The 20,405-nt window shown below is 39.3% G+C and overlaps 1 protein-coding gene across 2 annotated transcripts; it reads right to left on the bottom strand.

Moving 5' to 3' along the window:
• Positions 1-789: 789 nt before the first annotated feature.
• On the bottom strand, positions 790-14,347 carry LOC133617087 (uncharacterized). 2 transcript variants are annotated; one of them, XM_061976803.2, is made up of 2 exons: positions 6,134-6,155; positions 790-2,693 (listed from the first exon to the last, which is right to left on the bottom strand). In XM_061976803.2, exon 2 carries the CDS (start codon positions 2,659-2,661, stop codon positions 1,726-1,728), a length of 936 nt encoding a protein of 311 aa, XP_061832787.1. In that variant the 5' UTR covers positions 2,662-2,693; positions 6,134-6,155; the 3' UTR covers positions 790-1,725. The 2 variants fall into 2 exon arrangements, with proteins under 2 accessions (XP_061832787.1, XP_061832786.1); XM_061976802.2 differs by lacking the exon at positions 6,134-6,155 and adding an exon at positions 13,903-14,347 and having other exon boundaries at positions 791-2,693.
• Between the last annotated feature and the right edge of the window lie 6,058 nt (positions 14,348-20,405).

The raw sequence follows: 20,405 nt of genomic DNA, 5'->3' as shown, positions 1-20,405 counted from the left end.
GGGGTTTGTAATATCCTACTTGAATTTTGATGACATTTATGTCAGACCATCTACCATTACATGTATATGACATATTTCCAGTTTTAGTTGAAAAATGTCACTCTTTTACACATGATCATGTTGAATAAAGTGGGTATAATGCCTTTCCCCACACTAAGAAAAAAAATAAATAAATAAGGAAGTGGACCAACTTCCATCATTCCGCCATCTTGATTCTCGCAATGTCTTCACACAACATCGATGCCACCTGCAAGACACATCCGACGTTTCGTTTTGAAAGGTCGAACAGGGCGTGGAGCTTTTTTAACCGTGTGAAATTTGACTAAAGACATCCCAGCGTCTAAATGACGTGTTTGTGCTAACGTCATCTGTATTATTTTTGGCTATTCCTGTTAGCGTTTGTCAGGAAGAAAAGTGAGAATAAACCCTGTCATTTGTTATACTTTGGATCGGCGTCAGCCTGTTGTTAGCATCCCGATTTAATTTGTTAAGTACCAACATTATGTTGTAATCCACACCAAAGAAAATTGTTTGTCTCTATCTTCGTCATTCACCAACCAAAATAAACTCAAAACAAAAGTGAAACGTGCTACCTCTGTTGTCACAGGCTCTTAACGGTAGAGTACACAACACTTAACCCAGGGGTCAGCAACCCGCGGCTCTAGCACCGTTTTGTCCTACTAATTTCAGCGATCCTTGATCTCATCGTAGTTTGTTTACATGTGCAACTTTCTCCGATGCTGCCACGGAAAGACGTGTTCTATGCCAGTGGTTCTCAAATGGGGGTACGCGTACCCCTGGGGGTACTTGAAGGTATGCCAAGGGGTACGTGAGATTTTTTTTAAATATTCTAAAAATAGCAACAATTCAAAAATCCTTTATAAATATAAATAAAAACCTATCTTTTTTTCCAAATAGTTCAAGAAAGACCACTACAAATGAGCAATATTTTGCACTGTTATACAATTGAATAAATCAGAAACTGATGACATAGTGCTGTATTTTACTTCTTTATCTCTTTTTTTCAACCAAAAATGCTTTGCTCTGATTAAGGGGTACTTGAGTTAAAAAAAAATTCACAGGGGGTACATCACTGAAAAAAGGTTGAGAACCACTGTTCTATGCCACTCCTTCTTTGTCTCATTTTGTCCACCAAATGTTTTCTACTGAGCGTGATTTCATCAAAGTGAGCTTTGTTGATTTTATTGATTTGCTGGAGTGCTTATCAGGCATATTTGGCCAATCCATGACGGCAAGCTAATCGATGCGAACATTGCGGCACATTACGCATTTGCAGCAGTCTGCTCTCCACCACGCTTACGACACTTTAACTTAACTTTAGCCCATTTACCATAATCTTAATGCTGTTGCTGTTTGGTATTGGTAATAGTTTATTTTAAACATGCATACAGTTACCGTGCATAGGTCTCATATTTACAATTTCACATTCCAGCATGTCCATAAAGGAGCAGGAAGAAACCAAACTTATATTAATGCATGCACTTAACTGAAACAATAACACAATACTATCTATAAATGGTAGAAACATATTAACAAGATTGCGTTACACACACAACAATGATGTCACACATGTTATAAGTGGGGATGTTGTTAGAAAGTCAAAGTTTACAAAGTTTTGAACGTTAATTTAAAATCCCGCCGCTTACACTTGTGTTTCCTACGCTGGTACTTATAAGACAATATTTTATCACACACACTGCGACGCTACACTTTCTCAAATGTATGTTTTCTAATGTGTCTCAAAAATGCTGATTGGTCGCCAAAGCAATGGTTGCAGCTCGTACAGGAATATGGTTTTTCACCAGTGTGCGTTCTCATGTGTTTTTTCAAATCGCTATTTTTTATACAACCTCTACCACAGATTAAACATGAAAAGGGTTTTTCACCGGTGTGTATTCGAGTGTGTACTGTCAAATGCTGCTTCAGAGAGAATCTTTTACTACAAACCGAGCACGCGAAGGGTTTGTCTCCGGTGTGGGTTCTCATGTGCACGACAAGGTTTGTTCGGCCACAAAAGCTTTTGTCGCACTCTGAACAGATAAAAGGTTTTTCCCCAGTGTGTATTCGTGTGTGCTTTATCAAATGTTCCTTCCGAGAGAAACTTCTACTACAAACTGAGCACATGAAAGGCTTTTCTCCAGTGTGTATTCTCATGTGTATTGTCAGATCACTGGGATATTTAAAGGTTTTGCCGCAGTTAGAACATGTAAAGTGTGTGTTGTCAGTGTGACATGTCTTATCAGCTTCAGAGTCTTCATCATCAGAGTCAGGAGAGTGTGACGTTGTGTCGTCACTATCTGATAGTGGAGCTAAGAGCTTGTCACAGTGGTCTCCGTCAGCGTCTGTTGTCATGTGTTGAGTTGAGCTGCTGCTTGGAGGCTCCACCCCTCTCATTTCCTCGCTTTCTCCTTTGACCTCATCATCTTCTCTCTTCACAATCACAGCGGTCAATGGCACCTTGGTGACGTCAACATGACTGATGCTGTGTTCCTCCTCTTCGTCTTTAATGGAGTTGTGGCTCAATCGCTTCTTTTTTAACTTAGAAGGCCGTGGTGCCTCATCTTCCTCTGTAATGTGAGGGGACCGTGGCTCCTCCTCCTCCTCTTTAATACGGGGGGCGTGGGGCTCGTCCTGCTCCATACCGGAGTTCCACTCCTGCTGCTCAGGGATGTCTGCAGGGCACAAGGAGACAAACGCATGTTTTAGAAAGGTAGAGCTTTGCTCAGTCACGAGAGACATTGTCCTGCAGATCTCATCAGTCACCACGTTGGCATTCAACGATGTCATAACCGTACCGTGCATTCAGGTAATAACAGATGCAATACAGCAAGTCATGAAAAAACGCACAAAAAACATAGCAATAAAACCTTACATACATCCTGCTGTGTTAAAATGTGACACTGCTTGGACTATTTATTATTATTACTACTAATTGTTTCTAATGTCCGTACAGCCAACTGGGGTTGTTTTTGAATACATAAATAAATAAACTGAAACTGAAACAAGACAGCTACTCATACACCTTGAAGGACCAAAACATTTTGTTCAACACACACGCCTCCGCTTCTCCATATATATATATATATATATATATATATATATATTAGGGATGTCCGATAATGGCTTTTTACCGATATCCAATATTCCGATATTGTCCAACTCTTAATTACCGATACCGATATCAACCGATACCGATATATACAGTCGTGGAATTAACACATTATTATGCCTAATTTGGACAACCAGGTATGGTGAAGATAAGGTCCTTTTTAAAAATATTAATAAAATAAAATAAGATAAATAAATAAAAACATTTTCTTGAATAAAAAAGAAAGTAAAACAATATAAAAACAGCAATTAGTAATTAATGAAAATTAGTAAAATTAACTGTTAAAGGTTAGTACTATTAGTGGACGGACTGTATCCCTTGCAGACTGTATTGATATATATTGATATATAATGTAGGAACCAGAATATTAATAACAGAAAGAAACAACCCTTTTGTGTGAATGAATGTGAATGAGTGTAAATGGGGGAGGGAGGGTTTTGGGTCGGTGCACTAATTGTAAGTGTATATTGTGTTTTTTATGTTGATTTAAAAAAAAAAAAAAAAAAAAAAGATACCGATAATAAAAAAACGATACCGATAATTTCCGATATTACATTTGAAAGCATTTATCGGCTGATAATATCGGCAGGCCGATATTATCGGACATCTCTAATATATATATATACACACACATACATACATATACATACATATATATGTACAGTATAGCCCAAAAGTTTGGACACACCTTCTCCTCATTTAATGTGTTTTCTTTATTTTCATAGCTCAAAAGTTTGGACACACCTTCTCCTCATTTAATGTGTTTTCTTTATTTTCATGACTATTTACATTGTAGATTGTCACTGAAGGCATCACAACTATGAATGAACACATGTGGAGTTATGTACTTGGCCCTGATAAGGCACACACCTATGAAATGAAAACCATTTCAGGTGACTACCTCTTGAAGCTCATCGAGAGAATGTCAAGAGTGTGCAAAGCACTAATCAGAGCAAAGGGTGGCTATTTTGAAGAAACTAAAATATAAAACATGTTTTCAGTAGAGATGTCCAATAATGGCTTTTTTGCCGATATCCGATATTGTCCAACTCTTAATTACCGATTCCGATATCAACCGATACCGATATATACAGTCGTGGAATTAACACATTATTATGCCTAATTTTGTTGTGATGCCCCGCTGGATGCATTAAACAATGTCACAAGGTTTTCCAAAATAAATCAACTCAAGTAATGGAAAAAAATGCCAACATGGCACTGCCATATTTATTATTGAAGTCACAAAGTGCGTTATTTTTTTTAACATGCCCCAAAACAGCAGCTTGGAATTTGGGACATGCTCTCCCTGAGAGAGCATGAGGAGGTTGAGGTGGAGGGTAGGGGGTAGCGGGGGGTGTATATTGTAGCGTCCCGGAAGAGTTAGTGCTGCAAGGGTTTCTGGGTATTTGTTCTGTTGTGTTTATGTTGTGTTACGGTGCGGATGTTCTCCCGAAATGTGTTTGTCATTCTTGTTTGGTGTGGGTTCACAGTGTGGCGCATATTTGTAACAGTGTTAAAGTTGTTTATACGGCCACCCTCAGTGTGACCTGTATGGCTGTTGACCAAGTATGCGTTTGCATTCACTTGTGTGTGTGAAAAGCCGTAGATATTATGTGATTGGGCCGGCACGCAAAGGCAGTGCCTTTAAGGTTTATTGGCGCTCTGTACTTCTCCCTACGTCCGTGTACACAGCGGCGTTTTAAAAAGTCATACGTTTTACTTTTAGAAACCGATACTGATAATTTCCGATATTTCATTTTTAAAGCATTTATCGGCCGATAATATCGGCAGTCCGATATTATCGGACATCTCTAGTTCTCAGTCATTTTTTTGTTAAGTACATAACTCCACATGTGTTCATTCATAGTTTTGATGCCTTCAGTGACAATCTACAATGTAAATAGTCGTGAAAATAAAGAAAATGCAATGAATGAGAAGGTGTGTCCAAACTTTTTGGCCTGTACTACTGTACTGTTTAATTTCACTTATCAGTGCATTTGGTCAAAATCACGAAGTAGAATTAGCCATGAAACTATGAATTATATTGATTACGATGTTAACTATATTCGGTGACTGTGTGAGTTTTGTGTAAACATGTTGATACACATTGGTACAAACTAGGGCTGCAACAACTAATCGATTAAAATCGATTATAAAAATAGTTGGCGATTAATTTAGTCATCGATTCGTTGGATCTATGCTATGCACATGCGCAGAGGCAATTTTTTTTTTTTAATAGTTTTTTTTATTTTTTTTTTTTTTTTTTTGTAAACCTTTATTTATAAACTGAAACATGTACAAACAGCTGAGAAACAATAATCAAAATAAGTATGGTGCCAGTATGCTGTTTTTTTCTCAATAAAATACTGGAAAGGATAGAAATGTAGTTTGTCTCTTTTATCCGATTATTAATCGAAGTAATAATCAACAGATTAATCGATTATCAAATTAATTGTTAGCTGCAACCCTAGTACAAACTGATAGGAACACCAACCTCTTGTAAAATATTGTGTGTCTGAAACGGTTCCGTATTCATTCGCAAAGAAAACGGAAATGCTGATTATCGGTCCTGCAAGACAGCGACCTCTATTTAATAATACCACCTTAACATTTGACAACCAAACAATTACACAAGGCGACTCGGTAAAGAATCTGGGTATTATCTTCGACCCAAGTCTCTCGTTTGAGTCACATATTAAGAGTGTTACTAAAACGGCCTTCTTTCATCTCCGTAATATCGCTAAAATTTGTTCCATTTTGTCCACCAGCGACGCTGAGATCATGCGTACATGCGTTCGTTACGTCTCGTTTCGGTTACTGTAACATATTTTTTTCGGGCCTCCCTATGTCTAGCATTAAAAGATTACAGTTGGTACAAAATGCGGCTGCTAGACTTTTGACAAGAACAATAAAGTTTGATCATATTACACCTATATATATATATATATATATATATATACACACATATACTGGCTCACCTGCACTGGCTTCCTGTGCACTTACAATGTTACGGCGGGGGGTCGCAGCTTACTGCAGGATTCGCTCCCCCGGGATGCAAACGGACCACTCTGGACAGGACTTGCAGGTAGGAACATGATTTATTTTTTAAATCAAACAAGTACCAAAAAACGGAAAACAAGTCAGAGGAAAAACGTGCAGATCGCACATGAAGCTAAGGCTACTACTTAGCATAGACTAAAGACAAGCAATACTCACGTAACAGGAGCATGAAGCAAACAAAGAAGCCAGGCCGACTAACCGGCAAAGGCAGGCTTAAATAATGCCTCTGATTAGTGCTCGGAGACCAGGTGAGCTTCCCCAACACCAATCAGAGGCAGGTGAAAACAATAAGCAACCATGGCAACCAAAACAAACTCAAGGGTACACAAAACAGGAACTGAGGGAGTCCAAATCTTACAGAAAATAACAAAACATGATCCGGGCCACGGATCATGACTTAAGATGCGACTTTAAGGTTTTACTACTTACATATAAAATACTAAAGGGTCTAGCTCCATCTTATCTTGCTGATTGTATTGTACCATATGTCCCGGTCACAAATCTGCGTTCAAAAAACTCCGGCTTATTAGTGATTCCCAGAGCCCCCAAAAAAGTTTGCGGGCTTTAGAGCGTTTTCTATTGGGGCTCCAGTACTATGGAATGCCCTCCCGGTAAGAGTTAAAGATGCTACCTCAGTAGAAGCATTTAAGTCCCATCTTAAAACTAATTTGTATACTCTAGCCTTTAAATATATACCCCTTTTAGACCAGTTGATCTGCCGTCTTGTTTCTGATGATTTGCTAGCAAAGTCGGGACCCGGGGTGGACCACTCATCTGTGCATCAGTTGGGGACGTCACGTCGCTGCTGACTTGTCTCTACTCAAGATGATCTCCTGCTGGCCCCACTATGGACTGGACTCTCACACTATTATGCTAGATTCACTATGGACTGGACTCTCACACTATTATGCTAGATTCACTATGGACTGGACTCTCACACTATTACCGGTATGTCAGATCCACTATGGACTGGACTCTCACACTATTATGTTAGATCCACTATGGACTGGACTCTCTCACTATTATGTCAGATCCACTATGGATTGGACTCTCACACTATTATGTCAGATCCACTACGGACTGGACTCTCACACTATTATGCTAGATCCACTATGGACTGGACTCTCACACTATTATGTTAGATCCACTATGGACTGGACTCTCACACTATTATGTCAGATCCACTATGAAATGGACTCTCACACTATTATGTTAGATCCACTACGGACCGGACTCTCACACTATTATGTTAAATCCACTATGGACTGGACTCTCTCACTATTATGTCAGATCCACTATGGACTGGACTCTCACACTATTATGCTAGATCCACTATGGACTGGACTCTCACACTATTATGTTAGATCCACTATGGACTGGACTCTCACACTATTATGTTAGATCCACTATGGACTGGACTCTCACACTATTATGTCATATCCACTACGGACTGGACTCTCACACTATTATGTTAGATCCACTATGGACTGGAGTCTCACACTATTATGTTAAATCCACTATGGACTGGACTCTCACACTATTATGTTAGATCCACTATGGACTGGACTCTCACACTATTATGTTAGATCCACTATGGACTGGACTCTCACACTATTATGTTAGATCCACGATGGACTGGACCCTCTCACTATTATGTCAGATCCACTATGGACTGGACTCTCACACTATTATGTTAGATCCACTATGGACTGGACTCTCACACTATTATGCTAGATCCACTATGGACTGGACTCTCACACTATTATGTTAGATCCACTATGGACTGGACTCTCACACTATTATGTTAGATCCACTATGGACTGGACTCTCACACTATTATGTTAGATCCACTATGGACTGGACTCTCACAATATTATGTTAGATCCACTATGGACTGGAGTCTCACACTATTATGTTAGATCCACTATGGACAGGACTCTCACACTATTATGTTAGATCCACTGTTCAGTTTTTTCCGTATTGGCCCTCTGAATAGGGGTCGTCACTCAGCATGAAAGGAATTACTCGCACTGCACTCGTTTGCTTGTTTTATTTGGTACTATTGCAGAAACAGTAGCAGCAGCAGCAGCAGAAGCAGGTAATAACCTACAAGTAAACATGAACATAAAACAATGTATCTATCTTGAATCATCATAATGTAAATAATAAACATGAATTCATCAACTGAACCATAATGTTGTCAACCATGATATGACATATTATCAATCACTGTGATTTTATCCTAACTTATTAATTTTAGCATTACATTTTATTATCACCATTAATTTATGTCATATAATGTTTTAAATGTGATCAGAATTATTTATAATGTCTCTATGGTTCATGGACAATCATATTAAAAAGACATAAAACACCGGCGCTCTGTTTGAGGCACACATTACACATATGAGCAGAACTACATAAAAGAACTACAAATCCCATCAGCCAAACCAGGAAGTAAAGTGCCGGTAATTTTAACTCAAACCTTCGAAATGCAGCTGGACACACGCAACGTGACAACAATCTAATCCAGCAGATTTCAATCCACACATTACTGTTAATTTTGCCAATGTTGTTCAAAGACTAAATAGTGAGTATTTGCCCTGGTTGTGACGCAGCAAGTCCGCCGCACAACAAGCGCTGCGGACACAGCGGACTTACAACAAACAGAAAAGCAAGGAAGCAGGCAAGCATGGAATTTAAACAATAATTCAGCTGATCTAACAAAGCAAAGCGGACATAACAAATGATCTTACCAGTGGGGTATGCTGGTGACGAAGCACGCTGTTTTTACAAACGAAACAATGACGCCATTTTTAAAGCTACCGACATGGTCACCTGTCAGTGGTAGCCCCGCCCATCTTAAAGTCCCAGGTAAGTCCGCCATAAATACATATACACATAACAAATACACATATTAAATCCAACATCCACTATGGACTGGACTCTCACACTATTATGTTAGATCCACTATGGACTGGACTCTCACAATATTATGTTAGATCCACTTTGAACTGGACTCTCACACTATTATGTTAGATCCACTATAGACTGGACTCTCACACTATTATGTCAGATCCACTACGGACTGGACTCTCACACTATTATGTTAGATCCACTATGGACTGGACTCTCTCACTAATATGTCAGATCCACTATGGACTGGACTCTCACACTATTATGTTAGATCCACTATGGACTGGACTCTCACACTATTATGTTAGATCCACTATGGACTGGACTCTCACACTATTATGTCAGATCCACTAGGAAATGGACTCTCACACTATTATGTTAGATCCACTATGGACTGGACTCTCACACTATTATGTTAAATCCACTATGGACTGGACTCTCTCACTATTATGTTAGATCCACTATGGACTGGACCCTCACACTATTATGTTAGATCCACTATGGACTGGACTCTCACAATATTATGTTAAATCCACTTTGAACTGGACTCTCACACTATTATGTTATATCCACTATGGACTGGACTCTCACACTATTATGTTAGATCCACTATGGACTGGACTCTCACACTATTATGTTAGATCCACTATGGACTGGACTCTCACACTATTATGTTAGATCCACTATGGACTGGACTTTCACAATATTATGCTAGATCCACTATGGACTGGACTCTCACAATATTATGCTAGATCCACTATGGACTGGACTCTCACAATATACGTTAGATCCACTTTGAACTGGACTCTCACACTATTATGTTAGATCCACTATAGACTGGACTCTCACACTATTATGTCAGATCCACTACGGACTGGACTCTCACACTATTATGTTAGATCCACTATGGACTGGACTCTCTCACTATTATGTCAGATCCACTATGGACTGGACTCTCACACTATTATGTTAGATCCACTATGGACTGGACTCTCACACTCTTATGTTAGATCCACTATGGACTGGACTCTCACACTATTATGTCAGATCCACTACGAAATGGACTCTCACACTATTATGTTAGATCCACTATGGACTGGACTCTCACACTATTATGTTAAATCCACTATGGACTGGACTCTCTCACTATTATGTTAGATCCACTATGGACTGGACTCTCACACTATTATGTTAGATCCACTATGGACTGGACTCTCACAATATTATGTTAAATCCACTTTGAACTGGACTCTCACACTATTATGTTAGATCCACTATGGACTGGACTCTCACACTATTATGTTAGATCCACTATGGACTGGACTCTCACTATTATGTTAGATCCACTATGGACTGGACTCTCACTATTATGTTACATCCACTATGGACTGGACTTTCACACTATTATGTTAGATCCACTATGGACTGGACTTTCACACTATTATGCTAGATCCACTATGGACTGGACTCTCACACTATTATGTCAGATCCACTATGGACTGGACTCTCACACTATTATGTCAGATCCACTACGGACTGGACTCTCACACTATTATGCTAGATCCACTATGGACTGGACTCTCACACTATTATGTAAGATCCACTATGGACTGGACTCTCACACTATTATGTCAGATCCACTACGGACTGGACTCTCACACTATTATGTCAGATCCACTACGGACTGGACTCTCACACTATTATGTTAGATCCACTATGGACTGGACTCTCTCACTATTATGTCAGATCCACTATGGACTGGACTCTCACACTATTATGTCAGATCCACTACGGACTGGACTCTCACACTATTATGCTAGATCCACTATGGACTGGACTCTCACACTATTATGTTAGATCCACTATGGACTGGACTCTCACACTATTATGTCAGATCCACTACGAAATGGACTCTCACACTATTATGTTAGATCCACTACGGACCGGACTCTCACACTATTATGTTAAATCCACTATGGACTGGACTCTCTCACTATTATGTCAGATCCACTATGGACTGGACTCTCACACTATTATGCTAGATCCACTATGGACTGGACTCTCACACTATTATGTTAGATCCACTATAGACTAGACTCTCACACTATTATGTTAGATCCACTATGGACTGGACTCTCACACTATTATGTCATATCCACTACGGACTGGACTCTCACACTATTATGTTAGATCCACTATGGACTGGACTCTCACACTATTATGTTAGATCCACTATGGACTGGACTCTCACACTATTATGTTAGATCCACGATGGACTGGACCCTCTCACTATTATGTCAGATCCACTATGGACTGGACTCTCACACTATTATGTTAGATCCACTATGGACTGGACTCTCACACTATTATGCTAGATCCACTATGGACTGGACTCTCACACTATTATGTTTTATCCACTATGGACTGGACTCTCACACTATTATGTTAGATCCACTATGGACTGGACTCTCACACTATTATGTTAGATCCACTATGGACTGGACTCTCACAATATTATGTTAGATCCACTATGGACTGGAGTCTCACACTATTATGTTAGATCCACTATGGACTGGACTCTCACACTATTACCGGTATGTTAGATCCACTATGGACTGGACTCTCACACTATTATGTTAGATCCACTATGGACTGGACTCTCACACTATTATGTTAGATCCACTATGGACTGGACTCTCACACTATTATGCTAGATCCACTATGGACTGGACTCTCACACTATTATGTTAGATCCACTATGGACTGGACTCTCACACTATTATGTTAGATCCACTATGGACTGGACTCTCACACTATTATGTTAGATCCACTATGGACTGGACTCTCACAATATTATGTTAGATCCACTTTGAACTGGACTCTCACACTATTATGTTAGATCCACTATGGACTGGACTCTCACACTATTATGTTAGATCCACTATGGACCGGACTTTCACACTATTATGTTAGATCCACTAAGGACTGGACTTTCACAATATTATGCTAGATCCACTATGGACTGGACTCTCACAATATTATGCTAGATCCACTATGGACTGGACTCTCACAATATTATGTTAGAACCACTTTGAACTGGACTCTCACACTATTATGTTAGATCCACTATAGACTGGACTCTCACACTATTATGTCAGATCCACTACGGACTGGACTCTCACACTATTATGTTAGATCCACTGTGGACTGGACTCTCTCACTATTATGTCAGATCCACTATGGACTGGACTCTCACACTATTATGTTAGATCCACTATGGACTGGACTCTCACACTATTATGTTAGATCCATTATGGACTGGACTCTCACACTATTATGTTAGATCCACTATGGACTGGACTCTCACACTATTATGCTAGATCCACTATGGACAGGACTCTCACACTATTATGTTAGATCCACTATGGACTGGACTCTCACACTATTATGTTAGATCCACTATGGACCGGACTTTCACACTATTATGTTAGATCCACTAAGGACTGGACTTTCACAATATTATGCTAGATCCACTATGGACTGGACTCTCACAATATTATGCTAGATCCACTATGGACTGGACTCTCACAATATTATGTTAGAACCACTTTGAACTGGACTCTCACACTATTATGTTAGATCCACTATAGACTGGACTCTCACACTATTATGTCAGATCCACTACGGACTGGACTCTCACACTATTATGTTAGATCCACTATGGACTGGACTCTCTCACTATTATGTCAGATCCACTATGAACTGGACTCTCACACTATTATGTTAGATCCACTATGGACTGGACTCTCACACTATTATGTTAGATCCACTATGGACTGGACTCTCACACTATTTAATAGTGTGAGAGTCCAGTCCATAGTGGATCTAACATAATAGTGTGAGAGTCCAGTATGGACTGGACTCTCACCCTATTATGTTAGATCCATTATGGACTGGACTCTCACACTATTATGTTAGATCCACTATGGACTGGACTCTCACACTATTATGCTAGATCCACTATGGACAGGACTCTCACACTATTATGTTAGATCCACTATGGACTGGACTCTCACACTATTATGTTGGATCCACTATGGACTGGACTCTCACAATATTATGCTAGATCCACTATGGGCTGGACTCTCACAATATTATGCTAGATCCACTATGGACTGGACTCTCACACTATTATGTTAGATCCACTATGGACTGGATTCTCACACTATTATGTTAGATCCACTATGGACTGGACTCTCACACTATTATGTTAGATCCACTATGGACTGGACTCTCACCCTATTATGTTAGATCCACTATGGACTGGACTCTCACACTATTATGTTAGATCCACTATGGACTGGACTCTCACACTATTATGTTAGATCCACTATGGACTGGACTCTCACACTATTATGTTAGATCCACTATGGACTGGACTCTCACACTATTATGTTAGATCCACTTGACGTCCATTGCACCGGTCACACGGGGGATTGGGTCCCCACATCTGCGGTCCCCTCCAAGGTTTCTTATTGTATCCCATTGGGTTGAGTTTTTCCTTGCCCTGATGTGGGATCTGAGCCGAGGTGGTCGTTGTGGCTTGTACAGCCCTTTGAGACACTAGTGATTTAGGGCTATATAAGTCAACTTTGATTGATTGATTGATCATTACCAATATAAAAACAAAGCAGTGCATCATCCTCACAAGACAAGTCACCTTCCTACTATCTAGGAAGATAATTAATAATCACATTTAAAGTTAGTAAACATGTGAGAGTAAGAAGTACACAAACCTGTTCGTAACACAACTTGATGATGTTTCCTATAGTAGGCGTCCAGTAGTTGATGTTGTCGCTCGTTCTCCTCCTTCGTTGGAGAAAGTTCCTTCACGCACTCCGCTATCGTTCTCTCACACATTTTCACGCAATCGCAACACTTTCCACTCACACTTGATCGCTGCGATGTGTTAATAAATTCCGCTTCTCTGTGTTAGCAGCCCGCTCGGCTTACAAGCTAAGCTAACGAGCTAGCATGAGAAGCAGCAAAGTGCGCTTGTATTAGACTAATGTGTCCGACACAAACACATTACCGACGTTCACTCTATTAAACAACATATACTTGTTAATGTACGCAATGAATAAGAACACAGAACTATTTTCCAACACAATAACGTATTCTTTGTTAAACGCCATCTTGTTTTTCCGCCCGGTTTTGTTTTGTTCACGCGCAGATCTCGCGAGAGATCAGACTATAATTGTTGGCGTATGAATGACGTCATAGGAGGGCGACTGTGGTGTGAGTTGAGTTTGTTTGTTCATATGGGGCAGGGCCGACATCCGGGCAACTGAGCTACATACGGGTTCTTCGAGCCATAGCAACCTGACTGGCGTTGAAAACAAACCGTCGCCATTACTCTTTAACCTGTCGACCTGCCCTGATTAAACCCGTCATTCTGCCTCCAAAATGCCAAAAAAATGTGTTGTTTTTGGTTGTGCAAACCACAACTGAAAACAGGGAAAACAAAGGTCGTATTTTGTTCTGCCAAAGCGTGCTAAAAGCCCACAGAGACGAGCCAAATGGCTCGCAGCTTTACACCGGGAAAACGAGGACGGTTCTCACTGGAGGCCCCCAAAATCCCGGGTCGTGTGTTCGGATCACTTCGTTTCTGGTAAATATAAGGAACAAAAATCCACCTTCTTAACCACAACGTGGTCCATGCTAATGTTGAACCCGTTGAATTTTTACTGAATAACGTTCGACAGCTGAAGTTGTTGTTGTTGCACAACAATAACATACGGTATAAAGGCTATTTCCAGTAATTCAGCAAATAATAAATCATAATACTGAACTGAATTTGAATGAGCTCTCTACAGATATAATAAATATACAGATACTGGTAGCCACCGTGTCATCCTTATTATCATTTATCAACATACCTTGGGTGATTTAACAATTGTTATGTGATTTATTTGTTATATAACAACCGAAGCTAACAACCGACCTGGTGCGCTTGTGAGGTAGACATAAAGATTTCCAAATTCCATGTCCGGCCATTGTGTAGGATTATCAGTCCACGCATCTGCTGGAAGGCGGTAAGGGCAGTCGTTTAATCCAACTACAGAACATTTTAACTTGTATCTTAACCTAGCCTCACTGGAAAGACTATTTACATAATCATACGCCATTTAGAACAGTTTAAAATGCCGTGAAACCTCGTTAAATGCCTTTTCTGTCAATGCTGTGTTCGCTGTGAGCTGGTTTGTTTTCAACGAATTCAATATGGCGACCGCGTTGCTAGGGGATTGGAGGGCGGAAGTGACGTAGGTCCGCCCTCGCCCATATATTTATTTGTGGTTGTATAAAAAAAAAAAATATATATATATATATATATTTTATTTGTTTGAAACAACGGCTCACCAAAATACTGCGTCAACCGATGACATGAAATAATCGATAACCACACTTAAAAAATAATATATCTTATTTATGGTGAGAATAAATAAATACAATGCATGAATATAAGTTCATATTGTACACATCATGTGATTAAAATGTATTTCCTTGGGTTAATTCATGCAAGTTTATGTTAACTTTATTTTTGTTACAAACCCATGTAAATTGAGAGGGGAATTTATTTTTCGTTTCCGGGTTTGGTCACGTTGTTGGGGGGAAGTGAAGTGAAGTTAATTATATTTATATAATTAATTCTGATATTTATGTGATATCAATGTGTTTTCTCTTTTGGATGTCAGACTAATTGTTTGCTTATTTTATTAGTTCTGACAACATTATATTTGGCATCGTTGGTAACGTGAAGAATACGTGGCTAAAATAAATGTCCATGAGAAAAAAGAAAGACTCGAGCCTTGATTAAGACCTCGGATAAAGTATATTTTACAAACCCCGTTTCCATATGAGTTGGGAAATTGTGTTAGATGTAAATATAAACGGAATACAATGATTTGCAAATCATTTTCAACCCATATTCAGTTGAATATGCTACAAAGACAATATATTTGATGTTCAAACTGACAAACATTTTTTTTTGTGCAAATAATCAGTCATTTTAGATTTTGATGCCAGCAACACGTGACAAAGAAGTTGGGAAAGGTGGCAATAAAAAAAGTTGAGGAATGCTCATCAAACACTTATTTGGAACATCCCACAGGTGAACAGGCAAATTGGGAACAGGTGGGTGCCATGATTGGGTGTACAAGTAGATTCCATGAAATGCTCAGTCATTCACAAACAAGGATGGGGCGAGGGTCACCACTTTGTCAACAAATGCGTGAGCAAATTGTTGAACAGAATAAGAAAAACCTTTCTCAACCAGCTATTGCAAGGAATTTAGGGATTTCACCATCTACTGTCCGTAATATCATCAAAGGGTTCAGAGAATCTGGAGAAATCACTGCACGTAAGCAGCTAAGCCTGTGACCTTCGATCCCTCATGCTGTACTGCATCAACAAGCGACGTCGGTGTGTAAAGGATATCACCACATGGGCTCAGGAACACTTCAGAAACCCACTGTCAGTAACTACAGTTGGTCGCTACATCTGTAAGTGCAAGTTAAAACTCTCCTATGCAAGGCGAAAACCGTTTATCAACAACACCCAGAAACGCCGTCGGTTTTGCTGGGCATGAGCTCATCTAAGATGGACTGATACAGAGTGGAAAAGTGTTCTGTGGTCTGACGAGTCCACATTTCAAATTGTTTTGGAAACTGTGGACGTCGTGTCCTCCGGACCAAAGAGGAAAAGAACCATCTGGATTGTTATGGGCGCAAAGTTGAAAAGCCAGCATCTGTGATGGTATGGGGGTGTAATAGTGCCCAAGACATGGGTAACTTACACATCTGTGAAGGCGCCATTAATGCTAAAAGGTACATACAGGTTTTGGAGCAACATATGTTGCCATCCAAGCAACGTTACCATGGACACCCTTGCTTATTTCAGCAAGACAATGCCAAGCCACGTGTTACATCAACGTGGCTTCATAGTAAAAGAGTGCGGGTACTAGACTGGCCTGCGTGTAGTCCAGACCTGTCTCCCATTGAAAATGTGTGGCGCATTATGAAGCCTAAAATATCACAACGGAGACCCCCGGACTGTTGAACAACTTAAGCTGTACATCAAGCAAGAATGGGAAAGAATTCCACCTGAGAAGCTTAAAAATGTGTCTCCTCAGTTCCCAAACGTTTACTGAGTGTTGTTAAAAGGAAAGGCCATGTAACACAGTGGTGAACATGCCCTTTCCCAACTACTTTGGCACGTGTTGCAGCCATGAAATTCTAAGTTAATGATTATTTGCAAAAAAAATAAAAAGTTTATGAGTTTGAACATGAAATATCTTGTCTTTGTAGTGCATTCAATTGAATATGGGTTGAAAAGGATTTGCAAATCATTGTATTCCGTTTATATTTACATCTAACACAATTCCCCAACTCATATGGAAACGGGGTTTGTACTCCCAGCGACATATTGGTGGTTACAAAATGATTTTTGCAATCCAAATACTCTCAATGCACATATGATATTATTTTTGAAATATTTTGACTTTTTTATTGAACAAACCCAGCAGGCACAAGACATTGAAACAACGTTGACATCTTATTGAATTAGGTCCTGACGTCGAGCAACTCAAACCTAACGCTTATTCAGTGTCAGGTTGTGACGTTGATTTGCCTGTCATGACTTGGACTGTGGCGTGGTTTGTTCTCCCGAGGTGCAAATGATTTGGACCATACGTGGCGTGAAGGGGAGTACATGATTTATTTTAACACTATAACTACAAAAAAAAGAAGCAAACAAAAGGTGCGCACAAGGGCAGAAGTACAAAACTTGACTATAAACACAAAATTGCACAACGGCAGAAACTATGAACAATGAAACAAAACTTGCAAACTATGGCATGAATAAAGAAAACTTACTTGGACGAGAAAACGGCATGAAAAAGCGCAGCAAGGGTCATAAGGGTGTGTGGAGAGTATAAATGCGGGTGTCGCCAGAAAGACAAACTGAAAACAATGAACTTAAATACTACAGACATGATTAGTGAAAACATGTGCGTGACTCAAAACGTGAAACAGGTGCGTGACGTGACAGGTGAAAACTAATGGTTGCTATGGTGACAAAACAAACAAAAGTGCACAAAAAGTCCAAAAACAAAACCGAACATGACTAAAACAAAACATGATCACACAGACATGACATTGACCTTTGAAATTTGGTCATTTCCCAACCAACAACGTGGATCCAACGTTAGACACCAACATTGTCTCAATTTAAAAACACAACTAATTTGCAACGTTGTTTCAAAATCAATTTTAAAGGACAAGTACGTTTAATCAATGTTGTATCAATGTCTTGTGCCTGCTGGGGTGTTTTTTTGAGATGATGTATTGTATTGTCCTAAAACTATTGAACATTTCAAATTTCAAATATTTCTCAAAAGCCAGTAAAATATTTTCAAATATTTTCAAGTTATGTGTTTATAGACAATCGATTGTATATTTATAGAGCTATTGAACATTAAATACTAAAAATATTTCTTAAAAATCAATAAAACACCCCTCCCCCCAAAAAAGTTGTAGTATGTTCAACTAGACACCATGTTATGTGCCATGTGTTTTTGAGATGATATATCTTATATTCATAAAGCTGTTGAAAATGTACAAATGTAAATATGAAAAAAAAATAAGTAGAACATTTTTTCCCCAAAATAAAACTTGTAGCATCTATAAGTCATGTATTTTTTTTAAAGTGATATATTGTATATTCACAAAGTCGTTGACAATTAAAATGTCTTAATATATTTTCAAAAATCAGCAACATGCTTAACTTGACATCATGTGTGTTTTGAGACGATATAATGTATATTCATAAAGCTATTGGAAATTAAATACGGAATATATTTCAAAAAGTTCAGCAACCATTTATTTAAAAAGATAAAAACTTGTAGTAGAACCATCAATGTTTCATTTGTTTTTGAGACTTTATTATACATCATCATAAAGTTAATTAATTTTAATAACTTAAAATATATATTTTTTAATTATACAAATCATGATCTGTCCAAAATAATGAATGTGGTAGTCTCTAAAATTGTACCATTTATGTCTGATTTTATTTCACAACCGCAGAGAGTATAATAATAAAGTGATCATTTATTGAAGCATTTAAGTCCCATCTTAAAACTCATTTGTATACTCTAGCCTTTAAATAGCCCCCCTGTTGGACCAGTTGATCTGCCGTTTCTTTTCTTTTCTCCTCTGCTCCCCTTTTCCTTGAGGGGGGGGGGGGCACAGGTCCGGTGGCCATGGATGAAGTGCTGGCTGTCCAGAGTCGGGACCCGGGGTGGACCGCTCGCCTGTGCATCGGCTGGGAACATCTCTACGCTGCTGACCCGTCTCCGCTCGGGATGGTGTCCTGCTGGCCCCACTATGGACTGGACTCTTACTATTATGTTGGATCCACTATGGACTGGACTCTCACAATATTATGTCAGACCCACTCGACATCCATTGCTTTCGGTCTCCCCTAGAGGGGGGGGGGGTTACCCACATATGCGGTCCTCTCCAAGGTTTCTCATAGTCATTCACATCGACGTCCCACTGGGGTGAGTTTTTCCTTGCCCGTATGTGGGCTTTGTACCGAGGATGTCGTTGTGGCTTGTGCAGCCCTTTGAGACACTTGTGATTTAGGGCTATATAAATAAAGATTGATTGATTGATGATTTATGCTGTAGTCCAGACCTGTCTCCCATTGAAAATGTGTGGCGCAATATGAAGCCTAAAATACCACAACGGAGACCCCGGACTGTTGAACAACTTTAAGCAAGAATGGGATAGAATTCCACCTGAAAAGCTTCAAAAATTGGTCTCCTCAGTTCCCAACTGTTTACTGAGTGTTGTTAAAAGGAAAGGCCATGTAACAAAATTCCCCTGTGCCAACTTTTTTGCAATGTGTTGCTGTCAATAAATTCTAAGTTATTGATTATTTGCAAAAAAAAAATGTTTCTCAGTTCGAACATTAAGTATCTTGTCTTTGCAGCCTATTCAATTGAATATAAATTGAAAAGGATTAGCAAATCATTGTATTCTATTTTTATTTACGAATTACACAACGTGCCAACTTCACTGGTTTTGGGTTTTGTAAATTCACTACCAGTCAAACCGTCTGATTTCCACCAACAGACCCTACTTTACTGGAAATTATTGTTGAAACAGAATTTCTCTCCACACAACACACCTATATGGAATCACTGTTACATTTTAGTTGATAGAAAATCCATATA

Source organism: Nerophis lumbriciformis, linkage group LG16 (assembly GCF_033978685.3).
Source record: "Nerophis lumbriciformis linkage group LG16, RoL_Nlum_v2.1, whole genome shotgun sequence".
NCBI lineage: Eukaryota > Metazoa > Chordata > Actinopteri > Syngnathiformes > Syngnathidae > Nerophis > Nerophis lumbriciformis.
The sequence above is the reverse complement of the archived record's forward strand: the minus strand, read 5'-3'. Positions and strand labels throughout refer to the sequence as shown.